General features: G+C 32.9%; 1 protein-coding gene across 2 annotated transcripts; it reads right to left on the bottom strand.

The window, feature by feature from the left end:
- Positions 1-7,763: 7,763 nt before the first annotated feature.
- LOC123899424 (RNA helicase aquarius) lies at positions 7,764-16,636 on the bottom strand. Of its 2 annotated transcripts, XM_045950554.1 has the most exons (14): positions 16,078-16,636; positions 15,904-15,993; positions 15,190-15,252; positions 14,457-14,543; positions 14,180-14,323; positions 13,904-14,064; positions 13,495-13,729; positions 13,275-13,385; positions 11,679-12,737; positions 11,283-11,546; positions 10,299-10,484; positions 9,056-10,210; positions 8,571-8,918; positions 7,764-8,079 (listed from the first exon to the last, which is right to left on the bottom strand). In XM_045950554.1, exons 1-14 carry the CDS (start codon positions 16,441-16,443, stop codon positions 7,912-7,914), a joined length of 4,437 nt encoding a protein of 1,478 aa, XP_045806510.1. In that variant the 5' UTR covers positions 16,444-16,636; the 3' UTR covers positions 7,764-7,911. The 2 variants fall into 2 exon arrangements, with proteins under 2 accessions (XP_045806510.1, XP_045806502.1); XM_045950546.1 differs by having other exon boundaries at positions 15,904-16,597.
- Positions 16,637-18,696: the final 2,060 nt, after the last annotated feature.

Genomic DNA, 18,696 nt, shown 5'->3' with positions numbered 1-18,696 from the left:
TTAAGGGTATCTTATTTTGTTTTCATATTTAAATTGTGGAAAATGGGTGCAAGTGGGAGTGTGGTCCATGCAAAAATAAAATGGCAAATAGGAAAAGTGATGGAGAAGATATTATTAGTTGTTACCTTCATTAGTTGCAAAGGATTATGCTGACTTTACGGCTATATTCTTTTAGAGGGAATAAGGATGAGGAATGAAAAGAAAATTGAAGTTAATATATTTAAAAAATAATTTTTTTTTTTACTAGTAAATCACCGATTTCTAACACAAGAGCACTAAGGTCCTGAGTTTAGTCAAGGTTCTGAGTTTGATTTTTGTCTTGGGCATGCAACAACGTTAAAACTCTAAGGAAGAATTTACTGCTCATTTGAAGCTACGAAACTCGGGGATTAGTCTCTGCAGTTGCGCGCAAAGAATTCTTTGTCTAACACAAAAAAAAAAATCAACAATTTCTCACAATAATGGATAGCCTGCACAAGTCTGTGAGGAACCCAATACTTTGGTGAATGCAGTTGAATGCAATGGAGTAGGAAAGGATTTGGTAGATGAAGAGGATATGGTAGTTTTCAAGTAGGAAGATGTAGAGAAAATGCAAAGATGTGGATATTGTTGAATGTGTTGTTGTCTTGTTTGAGATTATTTGAAGTCCCACATTGCTTAGGTTCCCGGGATGTGAAGTGTATAAATATGTGAGGGCAACCTCACCCTTTGAGCTAGCTTTTGGGGATGAGATCCAAGCATATTTAACATGGTATCAGAGCCGGGTTAAGGACTGCAATGTGGGCATTTGACCCAGGACCACGCTAGGCGTGAGTGTTGAATGTGTTGTTGTGTTGTTTGAGATTGTTTGAAGTCCCACATTGCTTAGGTTCCCGGGATGTGAAGTGTATAAATATGTGAGGGCAACCTCATCCTTTAAGCTAGCTTTTGGGGTTGAGATCCAAACATATTTAACAGATATATTGTGGCAAAGATTGGTTTTTGCTCCAAGAAACATATGGATATCAACCAAACTTTGGTTTTTGGTAGAGGTCTAACACATTAAAAGATTGTCCTGCTCTAAAAGCATTTAAAATTATAAATAATATAGAAAACTAAGCAAATTTTGGTCCAATTAAAAACTAAGAATGAAGAAGTCGCAAAACATTTTTAATGCATGTGGGTATAGCAATAATATTTTTAGTATAATGTCAAAAAATTATTTACATAGTTATTAAATTTGAAATTGAAACAATGGGTATTATCAGAATAATATATAGTAACGATAAAAATGATCTAAATATGATAAATCCTTGATGCACAATCAGTTTAGGCATGATAATACGACTCATTTCTAGTCTCAATTTCACAAATTTTAGACATTACCCAACCACAACATGGCTGAAATATTTTCACTCAATTAGTCCACAAATAAAAACATCGTAATTATAATTTAGAACATCTATTTATACAAATCTATAAAAATATATCAACTCCTCAATGGTTATTTTTTGCGGTTGGCATACATATATAAACATTAGTGTTGAAGTTGATTTTGAGACCCTATATAATTGTGTTGTAACGTGTGAATATATAATTTAGTTTTAGAGTTCACATGCAATACCTGTTTTTGTAATCATGGACAACATCATTATCACTATTGAGTGTCAATTTTTTACCATACCATGAATTGGATATACCCATTATGCCTTGGTAAAATTAATGTAAGCCAATATAAATATTTTGACATGTATATATAGGGAATTCTTAATGATATTTAACCGACTCCAATCCTCTAAAGTTAGGTTTATTAGCTTCACATTTTTCTCAACCTTCATAGTCTCTCTGATATCATCTCTCTCAATCACATGTCGAAAATGACATTTAAAAATATGAAGACAAAAATATGTTATATATTTAGGTTAAAAACTTCAATCAATATGAGATTTAAAAAGAAAGCTAATAATAGAACATTACGCACCTTCAAATTCAAATTTACTCTTCCACCTACTATAGGAGACATAGAGTGTATATAAGAGTCATGTTTTTAAATAGTTATTTTTTTTTTTAAGTGAAAATTGAACTTAGTAGCAAGTTAATGATAAAGGACTACAACTAAGTACTATTTATATTTATATACAAAACATGTAACTGATGGAATAATTAACGTGTGTAGACATTAAAACCTTGTGAATTACATACATTATCAAGGAAACGAAGAGAATGAACTTTTCAATATACATGAGATAATTGACGTGCCTTTTCATATGCATATCAATGATGATATGCCGTTTCATAACTCATTTTTGCATTGATATCCCTACATTGATATGCAACTAATAGTTGTGAATTATACGGCTATAAAGTTAAATGATTAGTTGGAAAAAAATAATACGTATTAATTAAAATAGTGCATATAAATGAAACATATGAAAAGCATATAAATATAAAAAGGTTGCAAGTGGAAGTGATGTAATATTAAAGTGATATAATTAGATTGGTTGATGTGGCAAAATAGAAAAGTTTCATTTATTTAAGTGAATTAGGGTTAGATAGCTCATAGGATAACTATTTAGGAATTATATATATAGATATTTTTAGTGCATTTCATTATAAATAATATTTTTAATGCATCTTGGTATTGTGGAAATTAGCTATAGTGTAACCACTTTTATTAAAGTGTGAACAATTTCATTGACTTGTCTCCTAATAAATTCAACACACGAGTTTCTAAAATGAAAACTATGAGCACATAAACAATCACTTATTATATCACCAAACTCAGACACATCATCTTTCTCACTATAAAATTTTGTTACGATGTCTGAAATCAAGCTCAAAATCAACATTTTTTTAATTGTAGCTCATGAAACCAGTTTAACGCATTAAGAAGACCAAGTGTTTCACCAATATCGACGTCAAGAATTGGCGAGATCCACTCTGTTTTAGCAAGAACAAGCCGTCCTCGATCATTTGTCATACACATTCCTAAATGCCAACTTTATTTTTATGGTATAGAAAAAGATGCATCAATGTTGCATTTGTATCTACCACCTCTCAGGCTCGTAGACCATCGCAGAATAGTTCGTTACGTTGTTGAAAATATGTTGCTTCTATGTGAATCTGTGATCCCTTCCAATCAATCAATTAGAAAATTTATTGCACGCTCACAAATTAAGTGGATAGATTCAACATTATTTTTCCACAACTTGTTATTATTTCTTTTTTTGTTGCCAAATGCTCCAAATTACAATCAAGAAAATTAAACAATCATCTTGTCAAAAAATAAATTAAACAACTATACCAAGTAAGAATATAAACCTACCAATATCGTTAGTTGGTTTAGTGATAATTGGTGCTAAATTTGTTAGGAATAAGGACCACGGTTCGATCCCCGCAACTGTAATCGGGAGGGGGTTAGAACCACTTGATACTAAAACTTTGATCCTGCATTAACTTAGCCTAATTAAAACTGACCCCCAAACCAGATTAGACAGTCCGGTTGATTAGATTGTGGGAAAAAAAATCTAAACCTGGAATAACATATGAAGATGAATTACCATATTCAAAATCATAAAATAAAATGAACGGAGTGTGATAATTTAAATACACAATTAATCAATTCTACTCATATATATATATATATATATATATATATATATATATATATATATATATATATATATATATATATATATATATATATATATATATATATATATATATATATATATATATATATATATATATATATATATATATATATATATATATAAACATAATAATCAAAAACCATATAACACATTAACATTAATGTACGACAATGTTATATCCATTATAATCATCAACTACTTTACAGTGTAGATTCATCTAAATCTGGATCATATGGTTAGAAAGGTCACTTGCTACTCCATGATAATAACTTAGTATTCAATGAGAACATCCCAAATATGTCTGGTCTTTACTAACACCGTCCTACCAAATATACAACCTAATCAATCATTTAGACATCTTAATTGATTATTTACCTTTACATTATTATAAATCAACACTTGATTTATTAAAAAAAAAAATTAATCCAATGTTTATGGAATAAACATCCTAATGACTCACAAAAGCCATAAATATCAAGAAATAAATAAATTAAAAAAATAAAAATATAAACCTTAGGTGTTACACCCTCCCACCCCACCCAATGGTTTTTTGTTCTTTATTTTCTTCTTTTTAATAATATTATGATGCATGTGATTGACAAGGTTTGAGTGCCAATCTAGTTGTTGTGATGCTTTGCATACATTTTCTTGTATTAAAAAAAAAAATCAACCCAATTGTCAACATGATAATCACAACTAAGCAGCTCTCATGTGCTAAATATTAACAATTAGAGAAGTGCTATATACACAATAATCTTATAGGCATTTATCATTTCATTGTGCTATGGTTGGGTAATTGTGGTTGTTATCGGCGACGTTTAGGGTGCATCTGTTGTCTTAATCCATCGGAGTGCCCCATAAGCCAATGTCATTCCATTCATTTTCCGTTACCGGACCAGCCCGCCGGCCATTGATTAGGAATTAGAAGTTTTGTCCATGCGATTTCAGTATACTAAGTCTGGCACAGTGCACCATTCTCAATAACTTTAACATATCTTTTTTTGCATTGAAAATTTATATTATATAGATCATCCATATAAATTTTAAAAAAAAAATTGAAAATCATTTGATGTATTATTTAGACCCACCAAATTAACAGTATTCAATAAAATTTCATAAATCGTTAATCTTAGGTGGTCTCAATAACACAAATGATTTTCAATTTTTAAGAATTTGTAGGACTGATTTATATAATATAAATTTTCAATTTATCGGTAGATTTTATAAAATTCGCATTCTTTATAAAATTATTGACAAGTGGTTCATTGTACACCATTTATCAAACTCTTTAATTTTAGCCATAACCTTGTAAATTTTCAATTTGCAGCTCACTTTGTTTTTTTAACGGCCTACTTAAGAATAAGGCCACAAAATTGTTTATTTTAGACTTCTAACAAAAAAATATTTTTTTATTAAACAAAAAGATATACATACAAAAAATATTTCATGTGTTTTAAGTCTCACTTTCCATTAAAAGCTGCCTAGCTTTTTTTGTACATGTATGTAAGCAACTTGTATGAATTATCTTGGTATGAATATATCTATGAATTATTTTGCAAGTGAAGAAAGCTATTCAGAACATATGGAACTCTTGTTACTTCAAAAACAAGTAAAAAGAGTTAATTATCATTCATTTTCCAACTTGGCATATCTAATTAATATCTATGGTAGAGTTAATTCTCTAAATTAAAACATTTTACTTATAAAAAAAACAAGTTGATGAGTGAGGAAGCACCGCTAGGATGAAGTTCATTCTTCATAGAATTAAATTGTAAAATTATTAAACTAATAATATTTTAAGATTTTAATAATATATTTCTGTCAAAAAAAATTAAATAATATATCTTGAAAAAAAGGCAATTGAAATATGATACGTTTATTTTTGTAAAATAATATGGATTAAAATTGAAAATAAAAAATCTAGAGGGACTAAAATTTGAGCATACAAGGATACTTTGAGGCTAGCTGGTTGTGGTGGACTTTTTCGAAACTCGCAGGGCGGATGGATCAAAGGATACGCGCGGAAAATTGAAACATGTGAGACGCTCTCTGCGCTGAAATGTGGGAAATGTACTTGGGAATGCAACTTGTTTGGAGACAGGGTTTCCACAAACTTCAAGTAGAAAGTCACTCAAAAACTCTAGTTGACATGATCACAGGAAAAGTCAAAATCAATGGCAACCTCCCTACCTTTGTGTGTCGTATACAAGAGCTTTAAAAGTTATACCGACAGGTTCATTTCAATCATACCTTACGGGAGGAAAATAGAAGTGCTGATTGGCTAGCTAATTATAGCTTCTCTGAATTCTTTTAATATTTAATTTATGTTATGGCATGGAGACTCCTCCTAGCTAGGAAGGCCTTGAGTCTCCTCTTTGATGATATTTCTTGGACTTACATGTTTAGGAATATTCGCGTAACTATGTAGTTTACTTTCTTTCTTCTGTTGGACGTTAGCCCTCTTTTTCTTAAAAAAAAAAAACTAAGAATGAAATTTGATATATTTAAAAGAAGAAAAACATATATTACATGATCTTGCATTTGCAACGACATATGATAGATATGATTCTCTCCATTGCAAGATTCTTTTGATAGCAAAACAAACAAGTGGGTTTCTTGGTTGAGGTATCTCCATCCAATCCAATTGGCACGCATGCATGTGGAAAGCAATGACTTATATATATTTCAACTATATAAATAGGAACCCACCTCCCCCATAATTATTGGACGCAGGCATTATATACTCACTAGTCACTCAATCAGGGGGCATATATGTGTAACCATTTGATGTCAAACTAAAATTATTTTAAATAAAATGTCAATTTCAGTATTTAAAAGTGGATTTATTTTCAGGAATAAGCATTTCCTTTTTTTTAAAAGAAAAAATGGGTGTGTAAAAAGTAAAAACATCACTATATAGATTTTTAAAGTATTAAAAGCTCAAATTTTAAGATAACTTTTTTTGGTACATGATATTTACACGTGGCAGACTGTCACGTCATCACCACGTTATTCTCTGTTAAATCCATTTGACGACAGGGACTAAAAATCTTGACTGAAGAAACTTCAGGAACTAAAAACTGTGAAAACAAACTTCAGGGACTAAAACGAAAATTTTGTGAAACTATAGGGATCAAAAATATATTTAACCATTTTTTATTCATTTTTTATTAATATGCTTAATTAGTGTATCAGGAAACCACCGTTAACCTTTTCTATATATATGATGGAGCTGGAGATCGAACTCCGATCCGGACCTCATCCATACCACACAAACTCCTCGCAATTAGACCAAATTTAGTGGTTTTCCTAAATATATAATTTAAAATATTAAATATACAAGTTCTAATTTCTCCTATATATATATAATATACCCACGCTAACTATATAGAATGAGTGTTGTTATGTTTCTACCTTTGTTGGAAAAATATAGAGAAATTAGAAAATTAGTTGTATATGATTGTGAATGAAAATATCTAGCTAAGGCATGACTTAAAAATACTAGCTCTCTCGTATCCCCGCAACAACTCCAAGCTATATAGAACAAGCTCAATCTCCATCAAATTATAATTACTATAATTAATTCTAACTCTAGTTAGTTACACTTCTAACTCTGATCAAAATTGGACATGAAAGGTCAGTTAAAGTTGTCTCATGCATAAAAATAAAATTAGTTATATTGATATGTCGTTAGTTTTTTTTTTTGTCACAATTTTGTAAAGCAACCAATAGAAATGGTTATATATATATTTTCAGAGCTAATCACAAAATATGATCCGGCATAGGACCGACATATGTAGTTGTGTATTAAACTACGATTTAATTTATTTTTTAAATTACAGTCAGCATCATTAAGAAACCACTTGCTATATAACAAACTATTGGTATAAGTATCTTAGCTTTCTGCATTTAATATTTGTTTGTTAATTGTTAATTGAAGTAAATATAAACTATGAGTCTTTTTATTGTACGGATTACTCTTTCTCCACCCACCACTCCTTACGACCAATTCTTGTAAAAATAATGTATTTTTCATAATATCTAAATCTGTTTTAAGGTATGGTGGAATCGAGAGAATTCGTAAAATTGGATGAAAAGTAAAAATGGGAGATAATTCTGTCAAGCCAAAGATACAAAACATTGAATTCTTAATCAGGAATATATAATCTACAGTAAAAATTCATTAGTGCGTCAAAATTTGAAGGGAAAACACTGTTTCCTTTTAGCTGTGACCACTAAACTATCCACAGACTGACTACAATTGACATACAAGACAACCTCACTTTTTATCAACAGTTGCAGCTTCATCGCTTTCATGCGGCATATCATCTTTTTGTTCGAGTATATCAATGTCCTCAGTCTGCTGCTGCCCGTTTTGCACCTCAACTGATGCATCTGGGTGACTAAAATAAGACCCATTTTGCTCCAATTGATATCTCATTTTTTCCTGGAAACAATAAAAAAACAAATCATTGACTTTTTTTCCAAATAGAACCCAGAAAATATATATATATATGGTTTTTTATAATAGATTTTAGGAGAATGTTATTAGTAAGGAAGATTGCCAATACAGAGGAAAGAAATCCGGATAGGACAAAGCAAACAACAGTAGACTAAGATGAAAGATACAAAAACCACTAGCAGAAAAGAAACTTCTCCAGAAAAAGAAGGTTCAAGCAGCCGAATTAAAACAAACTACATAAACAATGCTATCCAAAAGCAATGTATTATATCTACAATAAGACATACCAAGATTCAAGGCACCAATTCCCTATTTTGATTTGACCTCTATGTTTTTATATTCATTTTATACAGAATTATATGTTTCCTTTAAGTTTTTAACCATGACATGTCCTAGCATTTTCAAATTTTGCCATATCCTTGTGTATGTCATTGTATCTGAATATTATGTCCAGTATCACGAGACATGAGACATACCTGATATAGCCTATCTATGATACTACTCATCTCCTCAATGCCACCGACAAGATGTACATGATGCCTAGGACCAGGATCTTCAGCATTCCGTTCGGTATATGATGTAATCTCATTCATATTAAGGGCAAGATGGTCAGGTCTTTTGAGAAGAAGCTGAAATGTAGGTTGCAGCTCATAGCATTGCTCAAAAAGGGAACGGCGGCAAAAGACATATAAACCAAGCCGAGCACGTGACATGGCAACCACCAACCTTCTTACATCACGTAGGTGACCAACAAATCGAGTACGCACAAGAGACAGCAATATAAAATCATTTTGCTGACCTTGAAACTTATCTACTGTAGCAACCTGAGAGCAATCATAAAAAGGAACATAGTATAAATATTTGAAAGTAAAGAGCTCGAAAATGACAGCATCTTAATAAAAGAAACCATTAATAAATTTAAACTAAAACATAATTTATAAGTAATGAATGCATAGCATACCTTGCTTGGTGGGCCAATGAAGTTATATGGAACACATCTCCTGTTTATAACATCGCGGATGAGAAGTTTCTGGCCATTGTAAGTGGTCAAAATTGATATCTTACTGGCAGGATACCCTAATAGACGCATGTATATATAAACGCTGACAATATATTCCGCTTCTCCCTCATTTTGGTAAAACCATGGAGATGGAGTTGTCTCCCCCTTACCATTGTGATCTGGAACATCCACTAACTGATAATCATAAGCAAATCCAGCATTTGCCCTATTGAATATAGCTGCCTCCTTTAGATAAGGAAGGTCTCCCAAGTCTCTGTATCTCCAGTTGTAAAGTTTGGCTATGCTTGGCCGGGCTCTTCCTTGAGCATTTAGCTCAATGTAAGGAATGCCCAGACGGACAAACCTGGTAAATAAACTCTGATCCATGTGGCTGTACTTTTGGAAAGCCATATTCTTCACAACAGGAGGCAATTGGTGATGATCACCAATTAGAATGCAGCGTTTAAGCCGTGCGTGACCATCCTCCTGCCTCTGGAGTAACATTGGAATGAAAGTCTCGATTTCTAAAATTTGGGCACTTTCTTCCATCAACAAGTTGTCATACTTAAAACCTAGCTGAAGGAAATCTTTCCTCTTTAGAGCTGCATGGGTACAAGTCATTGCCACGATCTTAGCCTGCTTGGTCATTAAGTAGTTAGCTCTATCTGCTGTTGACTTAAGTAATTCAAAAGCTCGGCACTCTTCAAGTTCTTGAAACATAGTCTTCAAATGACGAAAGCACCCCAAAGCAGCCCGCATGTCTTTCTCAAAAGACTTGCCTGTAAATACAGGATGTGGTGTGTCAGAGAAGAACTCTTTGAAGGGAAAACGATCTCGAACAAATGTTGCCTTTTCTTTATTCTCAGCACAAGCAGCAAGAAATTGCTCCCAGCGTGAATAAACATGAAGCAACCAGAAGTATCCTGCAGTTTCACAAGTATAACCCACGTCCTCTGGCAATTGAAGAGATCTAGCTAGCCTCTCAACTTCATTCAGCAGTTCTAACCGTCTAACAAGCATTGCATTAACGCGACCTTGCCGACTAAAATCAAGATCAGTAGCAAGCTCCTGTTCTCCTTGACCAAGTCGGAGTAGATAGCGGGCAGGTACGTCTCTCTAAAAAAAAAGGAGTAAAATGAAAACCATAAACAACAGCTAAACAAAAGAAGTTGAAATAGAATAGAGAAGTAATAAAATATCATACCTGCATTATCTTCTCAAACAGGTCATTCAAAGCTTGATTTGAATGAGTAATTATTAAGGTTCTCTGAGAAGGACAGTTATGATAAAGAACATTTAGAATTTGCACAGCAGTATCAGTCTTTCCTGTACCAGGAGGCCCCACAACCATAGTTAGACCAGGCTGAATGCCTGATATAATTGCTTCGACCTGAATATTCCATGTTGTTTAGTGTCAGTTTAGTATTTACATTAAAATATATTACAAAGAAAATAGATAAAGTACAGGATCACCATGAGGTGAACTACAGTTAGAGAGACAAAGGAATAGCAGGTCACAATTAGTATGAATATTGGACCCGATGTTCTCTACCTTCCTCTCTCTAACTGGACCTGCATTTGAACAGAACAATCCAAAATTCCAAATCAAAGGATAAGGAATCAGCTGACAGAAAGCATAAAGAAAACAGCAAGCAAACATGGCCCAAATAAAACAACAAAGTTTCCAATTCTATTGGATATCAGTAGCGGAATTTGCTTTGAAACAGCTATCAGCAGAACATCAACAAGATGTGATAAATATAATCCCATCCTATAAAAGTTGTAAGTCAAATAGGCACTCTCGAAAATATGGACATTCCTCCATAACCAAATACATGAGAAAAGCACATAGAATGCACACTGCCATAAAAACATGGTCTCCTTTCCTTATTCAAGACAAAACCTTCAAAGGCTGAGACATGAAAAACTGACATCCATTTCACACTACTGACAAAATTCAAGGGAAAAACCAAAATACAATGTGAGCTGTGATTATAACTAAGCTGCATGCTTTAATATAAAATACTATGTAATAAATTAGAAACACTAGCATTGTGCTCGTACATCCCATTCTCAATCACTTGGATTCAATCACTATTCTGGGAGAAGGGGAACAAAACAATTAATAGAAAATACTATTCTACATAAGAAATGACATTATGTGACTGAGTTTAAGAGCTGAGTGCACCTGTGTGGGTGTAAATCTAACTGAATTTTGTTTTGGCTGATCTTGAGGATATGGACCAGGGTCAGGAGGAGTATATGTCTCAATTATCAGCGTTTCTTTCTGATGATTAGCATCAACCATATTGACATCGTTTGCTGCACCAGAAGTAGACACTGCACTCCCAGGAAGGGAACCATTGCTTCCTTTGAGCGTCCGGGGAAGCTTGATTTTAAAAGGAGGGCTTGGATTCAAGTTCTCTGTGCCATCAGAATTTACGAATGTAACCTGAAGGAAACAGAAAAAAAGTAAGAGACAAGCCACGTCAATATCTTAATTTTATACAATAATTCCCAAAAGAAGATATCAAGCATATCCATGCAACAAAAAAATCTCTAAATCTGAAAATAGAATACAAACCTCATAATCCGCAAAACTTCCTTTCAAGTGATCAGCATCTAGAAAAGTATCTTTGAAATCTACAGTTTCTAATAGATCAGGCATATTAGTCCACTGAGCTGCTGAAGGATCCCCATAACCAAGAAAAATATTCTCCAACCATTTAGGAACAATACAGTATTCATTCATCAAGTCCCTTATTGATTCTAAGATTGCTTTAAAATTGTTTTCTTTTGGCTTTCTCCTCATTAACACATTAAATGTACCATAAACATCTTCTCCACCTTTCTCAGCAATGTTATTGACATCCATGTGGTATTGCGCTGTATCCAAAGCTACAGTTACTGTTCTAAGTTCCCCCTTTGGTGGCTTCCAGTCCTCTCGTTTAATCTTACCCGAAAAATCATTCATAAGGGTTCGTTCTTCATCACGAATCTCAATAACTTCACACCCCCGTACATACTGTAGGCCAAGCTTCTGTGGCACACTAGCTTTGTTTTCTTCTTCAGTACTAAGAGGCTCAAATGATGGGCGAATAGTTAGTAAAAACAATACATCATGTTCTTTTAGTGCATCCCATTCAGATCTAATGTGTGATCTATAGCTGGAAATGCTATAGGTAACTTCTGCAGTCACGGATGCTGGTTTGACTTCTCCTATGTTAGGTTGTTTCACTTCAGCGATCCTGAATTGTTTGATTGGTACACCCATTCTTGACCAACCGCGAAAAGCAGTTTCTCCATCAATATTAATATATGCAAGAAGATGGGGGATAGCTTCCTGAATGTCCTCACGTATTTCATATGTGGATTCAAGTCGAAAGAGATTAAAATTTCGGAGAAGATAGTCATGTAATGTTAAAAACTGTAAGTTTAGCTTTGGTAACGCTAAACAACCTTCTCCAGAGTAATTAATGCTAGGTACAACACTTTCATCCCACATAATCTGCTCGTTTGGATAAAGAGGAAGAGCATTGATGGCTTCTTTTTGAGATTGTTGCTTCTCAAAATAGGACACCATTATTTCAATAAGAAAATCTACCCTCTCTGACCAGGGATCTTCCTTAGAGACCAGTTTGAGCTGCATAAAGCCACAATGTCAAAAACAGAAGTTTGTGGCAGTGAAATTCATAGCATTGCTCACACATGCAAGCATTATAATACTATTTCTAAATCTACTCAACAGAACCAGTATAAAATACTATTTGAGTCCTTTTGGTAACATTCACAACAATAGCTAGCCGACTAACAGAATAAAACAAAAGAACAATTCCACTTTCTAGTATCAAAATTCTGCAATCAAAAGTAAGGATGCATGCATTTAGAAGGGAGGGTTCAAATAAAGTCTTAAGTTGAGAAAGAAATGAATTATTGGGATAAGTTTCGTAATGACAACTGAATTGAAAACATAAAGTGATATTATTTGCCTCCAGAACTTGATGTATTACAAGTGACCTTCAAATGAAGCCATTATAATTACAACGGCAATAAAAACATTGTAACAATCAATTATAGTTATAAATCTCAACATTCACATGTGGTACAAGGAACAACTGAAGATCCAAAATCAAGATTATAAAAACAGAGGAGCGAAGATTTGTGTCTATTAGTCACATACCTTACAGCAAATCAAATCCCTTAACTCCTCAGGAGAAAGAACAGACAATTTATTGGACAGGTTTGCACGTGTTTGAATTGAACCGATGTTGGTCAAAGCAAGTTCCCGAAGCTACAATCAGGATAGAAAATAAGTAATTATTATAATCTGATCATACTGGAAAAAATGAAATCAGGGAGGCATAGGATGAAGAATTGTGTGATATACAAATATTACATACCTTATCTATCTTTTTAAATGCAAGTAACTGGAATGACTGCAGTCGGCTGTAATGGGATTCAAGAACCTCATGATCTGTCAACTGTATGCCAGTATGATCATTAATCTCAAACCCTTCATAGAATTGTAATAAATCAACCAACTGGGCAAAAAGTTTCCCCTTTTCATGCCTATAGAGTGCACTCAGATGGCATTTCGCAACTACAGCTACATCAGCCACTAGAGGCCTCAAATACCTAACACACAAGAAAAACAGAGTACAAGACATATTAGGAAAACTGAAAATGTATACTCTCAAAGACTACACGAGAAAAATGTGGGCCGTCAAAAAGTATACTTCCTTCCTGAATGTCTTTCAAGAAGGTCAATAACCAGTAAATGAGAGAGTGCAAATAATCATTTCAACATACCTTCTTGTTGGCAATTGACTCAGAAGGTCAATAAGAAATTCCATAAACCTCTCGCAATAGAGGACACAAGCATCGTTAATTAGCCACAAACCAGATTCATCAATTACTTCATCATCCTCACCAGACAACTGTCTCTGGGAAAATACCTGTGAATCCAGTATCTAGAAGAGGAAAAAAAAAAGCAAGAAATTTAGATTTCTACTTCCAAATAAAAATATTTGTTGATCTAAAAACTGATACAGTTGTCTATAATCAAGGTTCTTAACAAATTACAACCTCCAGAAACTCCTCTATGAGATTTCTCAAAAACTTCACTTCAACTGTAGTTGAAGGATCTAATAGTTGTCCTCCTTTCACAGGTTCCTTCTTTAACATCCTTTTCCATTTCTTGACCAAACCTGGATTAAGACAAAGCTCCATCTGTGTGGATGAAAACCAATGACCCAAAATACATTTAGCACATAAACAAAATATTTAACATTCATCACAAAAAAATTCAAAAATAAAAAGTAAAACAGTGGCAATAACTCGTCTAAATAAAAATTTATCATACCTGAAAACGACCATAAGATAAACTGTACCAGGACTTCAAACTTGCTAGTCTCAACACTGTCATGCTAACAACCTCATCTTCTAAACTCTGCAACGCAAGGTTATCATCTCAGCTACAATAAATTTTGATGAAAATGGGATGCAATAAAATGACCATTTCAAAGTCTTGTTCGATAATTGAACGACAATTCCATTTCATTCCTGTATTAGATTTGCCTTGTCAATTTTTCAAGCAGGACCAACTCACAATCTTTAACCAAAAGATAAATTCAAATTTCCTTATGAACTTGCTTGGGGTGAGTGGGACAATGGGTCGAACGCCGGTATAGTACATATTCAGATATAAGAATGTGAGTTTAGAATTTACAAATCATTTTTACCTTTGTTTTTTTTCATTGACCAAATAATAATAACACTGACAATTTGAAACAAAGACAGTGACCGTCTTCAATGATGCAATTTTTGCCAAAATTTAAAATAATAAAAATAGAAAGCATGAATAACAAACAGCCCCTATTTGTATCAGCTATCGAACTTTTAGGAATCTAGCAAAATCATGGAAAATTTGCTGAAAGTGTAATGATTATGCAAAATGGCGATTCTACAATAATGTGAGCCTGTTGTTCAACATAAATTGATAAATAAACCTGCACACCACCTACTTAAACATGCATGATTAAAGCCAACAACAACATGACTTATGTCGTAAAGGATGAAATACAGTGCCAGCGTACCTGAAAGGCATTTATCATGAAAACAAGGTAATTTGTCTTCTCTGCAATATTCAGTTCTCTTCCCTACAGTAAGATTTGAACATGAGATTCAGCAAAATGTCATTTCACCACCAAATACCATCTACTCACTTCACCAGATAAAGGAAAAGAGAAAGAAAAACAAACACTTGAAAGTCCAACTCAATAATCAAATAACAAATCTACACTAAACAAAATAGTGAAATTCTGAAATCTAGCAATCGATAATAGATGTAATCATAACATCCCAAGATATATGTCAAGTAATCACAAAATATCCATTCTTGTCAAAACATGTGAAATATCTATCTCAAACTCAAACAAAGCGAAACAAGCATATTATATAGAAACAAAAGGGAAATATCTTATGAAGCTACACATACATGGACACAAGACACAACACCAACGGTAACACATAGACAACGGCAACAATTTGAGAAAATAGAAGTAATTGTATGTAATCATAAGTTTCAGTGTTGTGTCGGTATGCAGCGGATACTAGGGCACTATGGTGTAGGTGTCCGACACCGACACTTATAAATTATGTCATTTTCTCAAATTATTATCGGTGTCGATGTGTCAAGTGTTCGTGTTCGTGTTGTGTCCGTGTTGTATGCGTGCTTCATAGCTCAGGCATGCCTTACTAAAGTGCTACATAGGAAATAATAATGCATAAAGATAGAAATAGATAGATACCTCCTTTAAGCGAATAACCCTCTCAAGAAATTCTTTGAAAACATCTTTCCTATCATGGAAGCAAACCCAAGCAGCAACATTCTCTCTGAACTGCAATCCAAAAAACAAACATGTAATCCATAAAATTATCAACCCACCAATTAAATTTACAAAAATAATAACAAATAAACAAACCTTTTCATTGACCATGATGATGATTGACATAACATGTTCAAAAGTAGCACTAACAGCATCAAAATGCGGCCAAAGATAATTCTCTAAATACTGAGAAACTTCCAAAACCATAACTCTCTGAAGAGGAACAGGTTTATTACCTTGTCCCTCTTTCACCAACAACTCCGTTTTATAAATCTTCAGAACAAGTTCAGGATCGAACTCTTTCTTCTTCTCACTATCTTTCGACCAGTTCGATTCAGCAATCTTCGTTAACCGATCACGTTGAATCTCAGAAACCGTGATTGTACCAGGTTCTGCCAGTGGATACTCCGCCACTCTGTGACGCCGGAAATCGAATGTACCTGTGCCGTAGACCTTAGTCATGGTTGTAGCAAGTACGATTTATGCAGGGAAATCGAGATTGGGAAAGTAGGGTTTTGGATTGGGATAAAGATAAACCCTAACTCAATTCGAAGAAGAAGAAGACGAAAAGAAGTGTTTGTTGTTTTTTGACGGAAAGAAGTGTTTGTTGTTGGTAATACAAATGTTAATAGTAATTTCAAGATTTTATCTATATATATATATAGGACAGAAAATATTTGATATAGATTTTTCACGATCCTAACAATATTTTTATTTTTTTTTAGCAACAAGTCTTAGCTACTAGTAGTTATTATTAAAAAAAAGTAGATTTTATTATAAAAAATAAAAATTTAAGATTTTTTTAATCAATAAAAAAAATCAGATTTTTTCCAGTCAACATCATAAAAAACCCTCAAACTCATAACGCGCAATTAAGATTTTTTTTCTAGTCACACCATAAAATACCTTCAAACTTATAACGTGCGGCCGCTCAAACTACCTTGTTCATTTCCGCCGCTCAAATATTTGTTGAGTCCATCTTCATCTCTAATACTTAAACTGAATTTGAAAGGTAAGTTTTTGAGTTATCAATTCACGATTCCGCGATTTATTTGAGTTCGATTGTGAATTTGCAAGTTCCTTGTGAAACTATGATGATTTTGAGTTTCAATTGTGCATTTTTATGTTTCACTCCATAGCAAACCGTGTCAACATTTTCTTCTTCCATATCCATTTACAAGAGAAATAAAAAGTTGTTAAATCGACTGAAAATCATGTGTGAGTTGTAGAAACACATATAGGCAAACTTAGTTTACGTAAGTTATGTAAATTGAGTTTATGTAAGGTTGTAAACGGACAATTAACGTAACCTTTAAACTGAGTGTAACTTTGAACTGAGTTTACGTAAGGTTATGGAAACTCAGTTTACGTGTGATTTTGGAAAAACTATATGTGATATTAGATTTCATGCGCGTAAGGTAAACCTTAAATTAGAAACATTTACTGACCTATACAATCAAAGGAAAACATAAAATTGCATGAAATAAAAGAGAGAATGTCATAGAATCAACATTGAAAAAGCATACATTCACTAACATATGCAAATTTATTGACGTAAAATTCCTATACTAACATACATTCAAAAAATTAATTATTCTAAGAGTGTGTTTGGATGAGGAAATGTTTTGAGGTAAAGTAATTTTTTAGAGAATTCATTTTCTTCGATCTAAATTTTTGTTGTTTGGATAATTAATTTTTTTTCCTCCCATATATTTCAAAATATCAAATTAACCCCTATAAAAAATTTAGAATTGCAGATTCACCCCTATTTTTCGAAAAATACAAATTGACCCCTATTTTTTTGAAAAATGCAAATTGATCCCTAATTTAAAAATTGACCCAAATATTTTGAATTTTATAAAATTGGCCCAATAAAGGCTCAAAATGAAAATTTCTATTATTGTATCCAAACACACAAATTTAAAAATGAAGGTAACTTTAAATAGAATCATTTGAACTGCTTAGAATTTCAAATCCTCTAAAATTTCTAATTACTCCATAGTATATTTGGATGGTGGAATATTTTGAGGTAAAATAATTTTGAAAATTTTTCAAAATGATTGGAATTTAAGAAATACTTTGTCCAAGTTATTTTAAATGACACTTAAAACCTAGGAATTTGAAATTCCTTCCTCCGATATTTTCAAATTGACCCATATAAACTTTCTAAAAATTGTAATTTGACCCCTAAAATTTATCAACATTTGCAAATTGGTCCTTGAAATTTTTTAAAATTGCAACTTGGTCCCAATTTTTCAAATTTTAAATTTGACAAAATAATGTTTACAATAAAATTTTCTATTACTCTATCCAAACACACACATTTAAAAATGAGAGTGTAATTCAACTAGAATAATTTTAATTGCTTAGAATTCTAAAATTTCTAATTCCTCCGTCCAAATACTAACCAAGTTTAAGAATTTTAAATCCTCTAAAAGAGTTGAATTCTAAAATAATTGCTTCTCATATGATTAGGCATGGCAACAGAACCCGTACCCGCGGGTACCCGCCCGAACCCACCCCGAATTTGACGGGGAAAAACCGATTTGACTGGGTTTGGGTTCGGGTTTGGGTTTTCCCCGATTTCAAAACATGGGGATGGGGCGGGTAACGGAGATATTGGTACCCACCCCGAACCCGTCCCCGAACCCGCCCGTTTATATAAAATTACTATATTACGCCTATTTATTTATTTATAATGTCACATATCATATA

The sequence above is a fragment of the Trifolium pratense genome, linkage group LG1 (genome assembly GCF_020283565.1).
Source record: "Trifolium pratense cultivar HEN17-A07 linkage group LG1, ARS_RC_1.1, whole genome shotgun sequence".
NCBI classification, from domain to species: Eukaryota; Viridiplantae; Streptophyta; class Magnoliopsida; order Fabales; family Fabaceae; genus Trifolium; species Trifolium pratense.
The sequence above is the reverse complement of the archived record's forward strand: the minus strand, read 5'-3'. Positions and strand labels throughout refer to the sequence as shown.

Excerpts from the sequence above, each read along its gene's own strand:
- LOC123899424 (XM_045950546.1), bottom strand. The coding sequence starts at position 16,443 with ATGACTAAGGTCTACGGCACAGGTACATTCGATTTCCGGCGTCACAGA. Across the intron at positions 14,324-14,456 it reads TATCTTATGGTCGTTTTCAG|ATGGAGCTTTGTCTTAATCC; the intron begins GTATGATAAATT and ends TCATCCACACAG. Across the intron at positions 8,919-9,055 it reads TCATTGGCCCACCAAGCAAG|GTTGCTACAGTAGATAAGTT; the intron begins GTATGCTATGCA and ends GATTGCTCTCAG.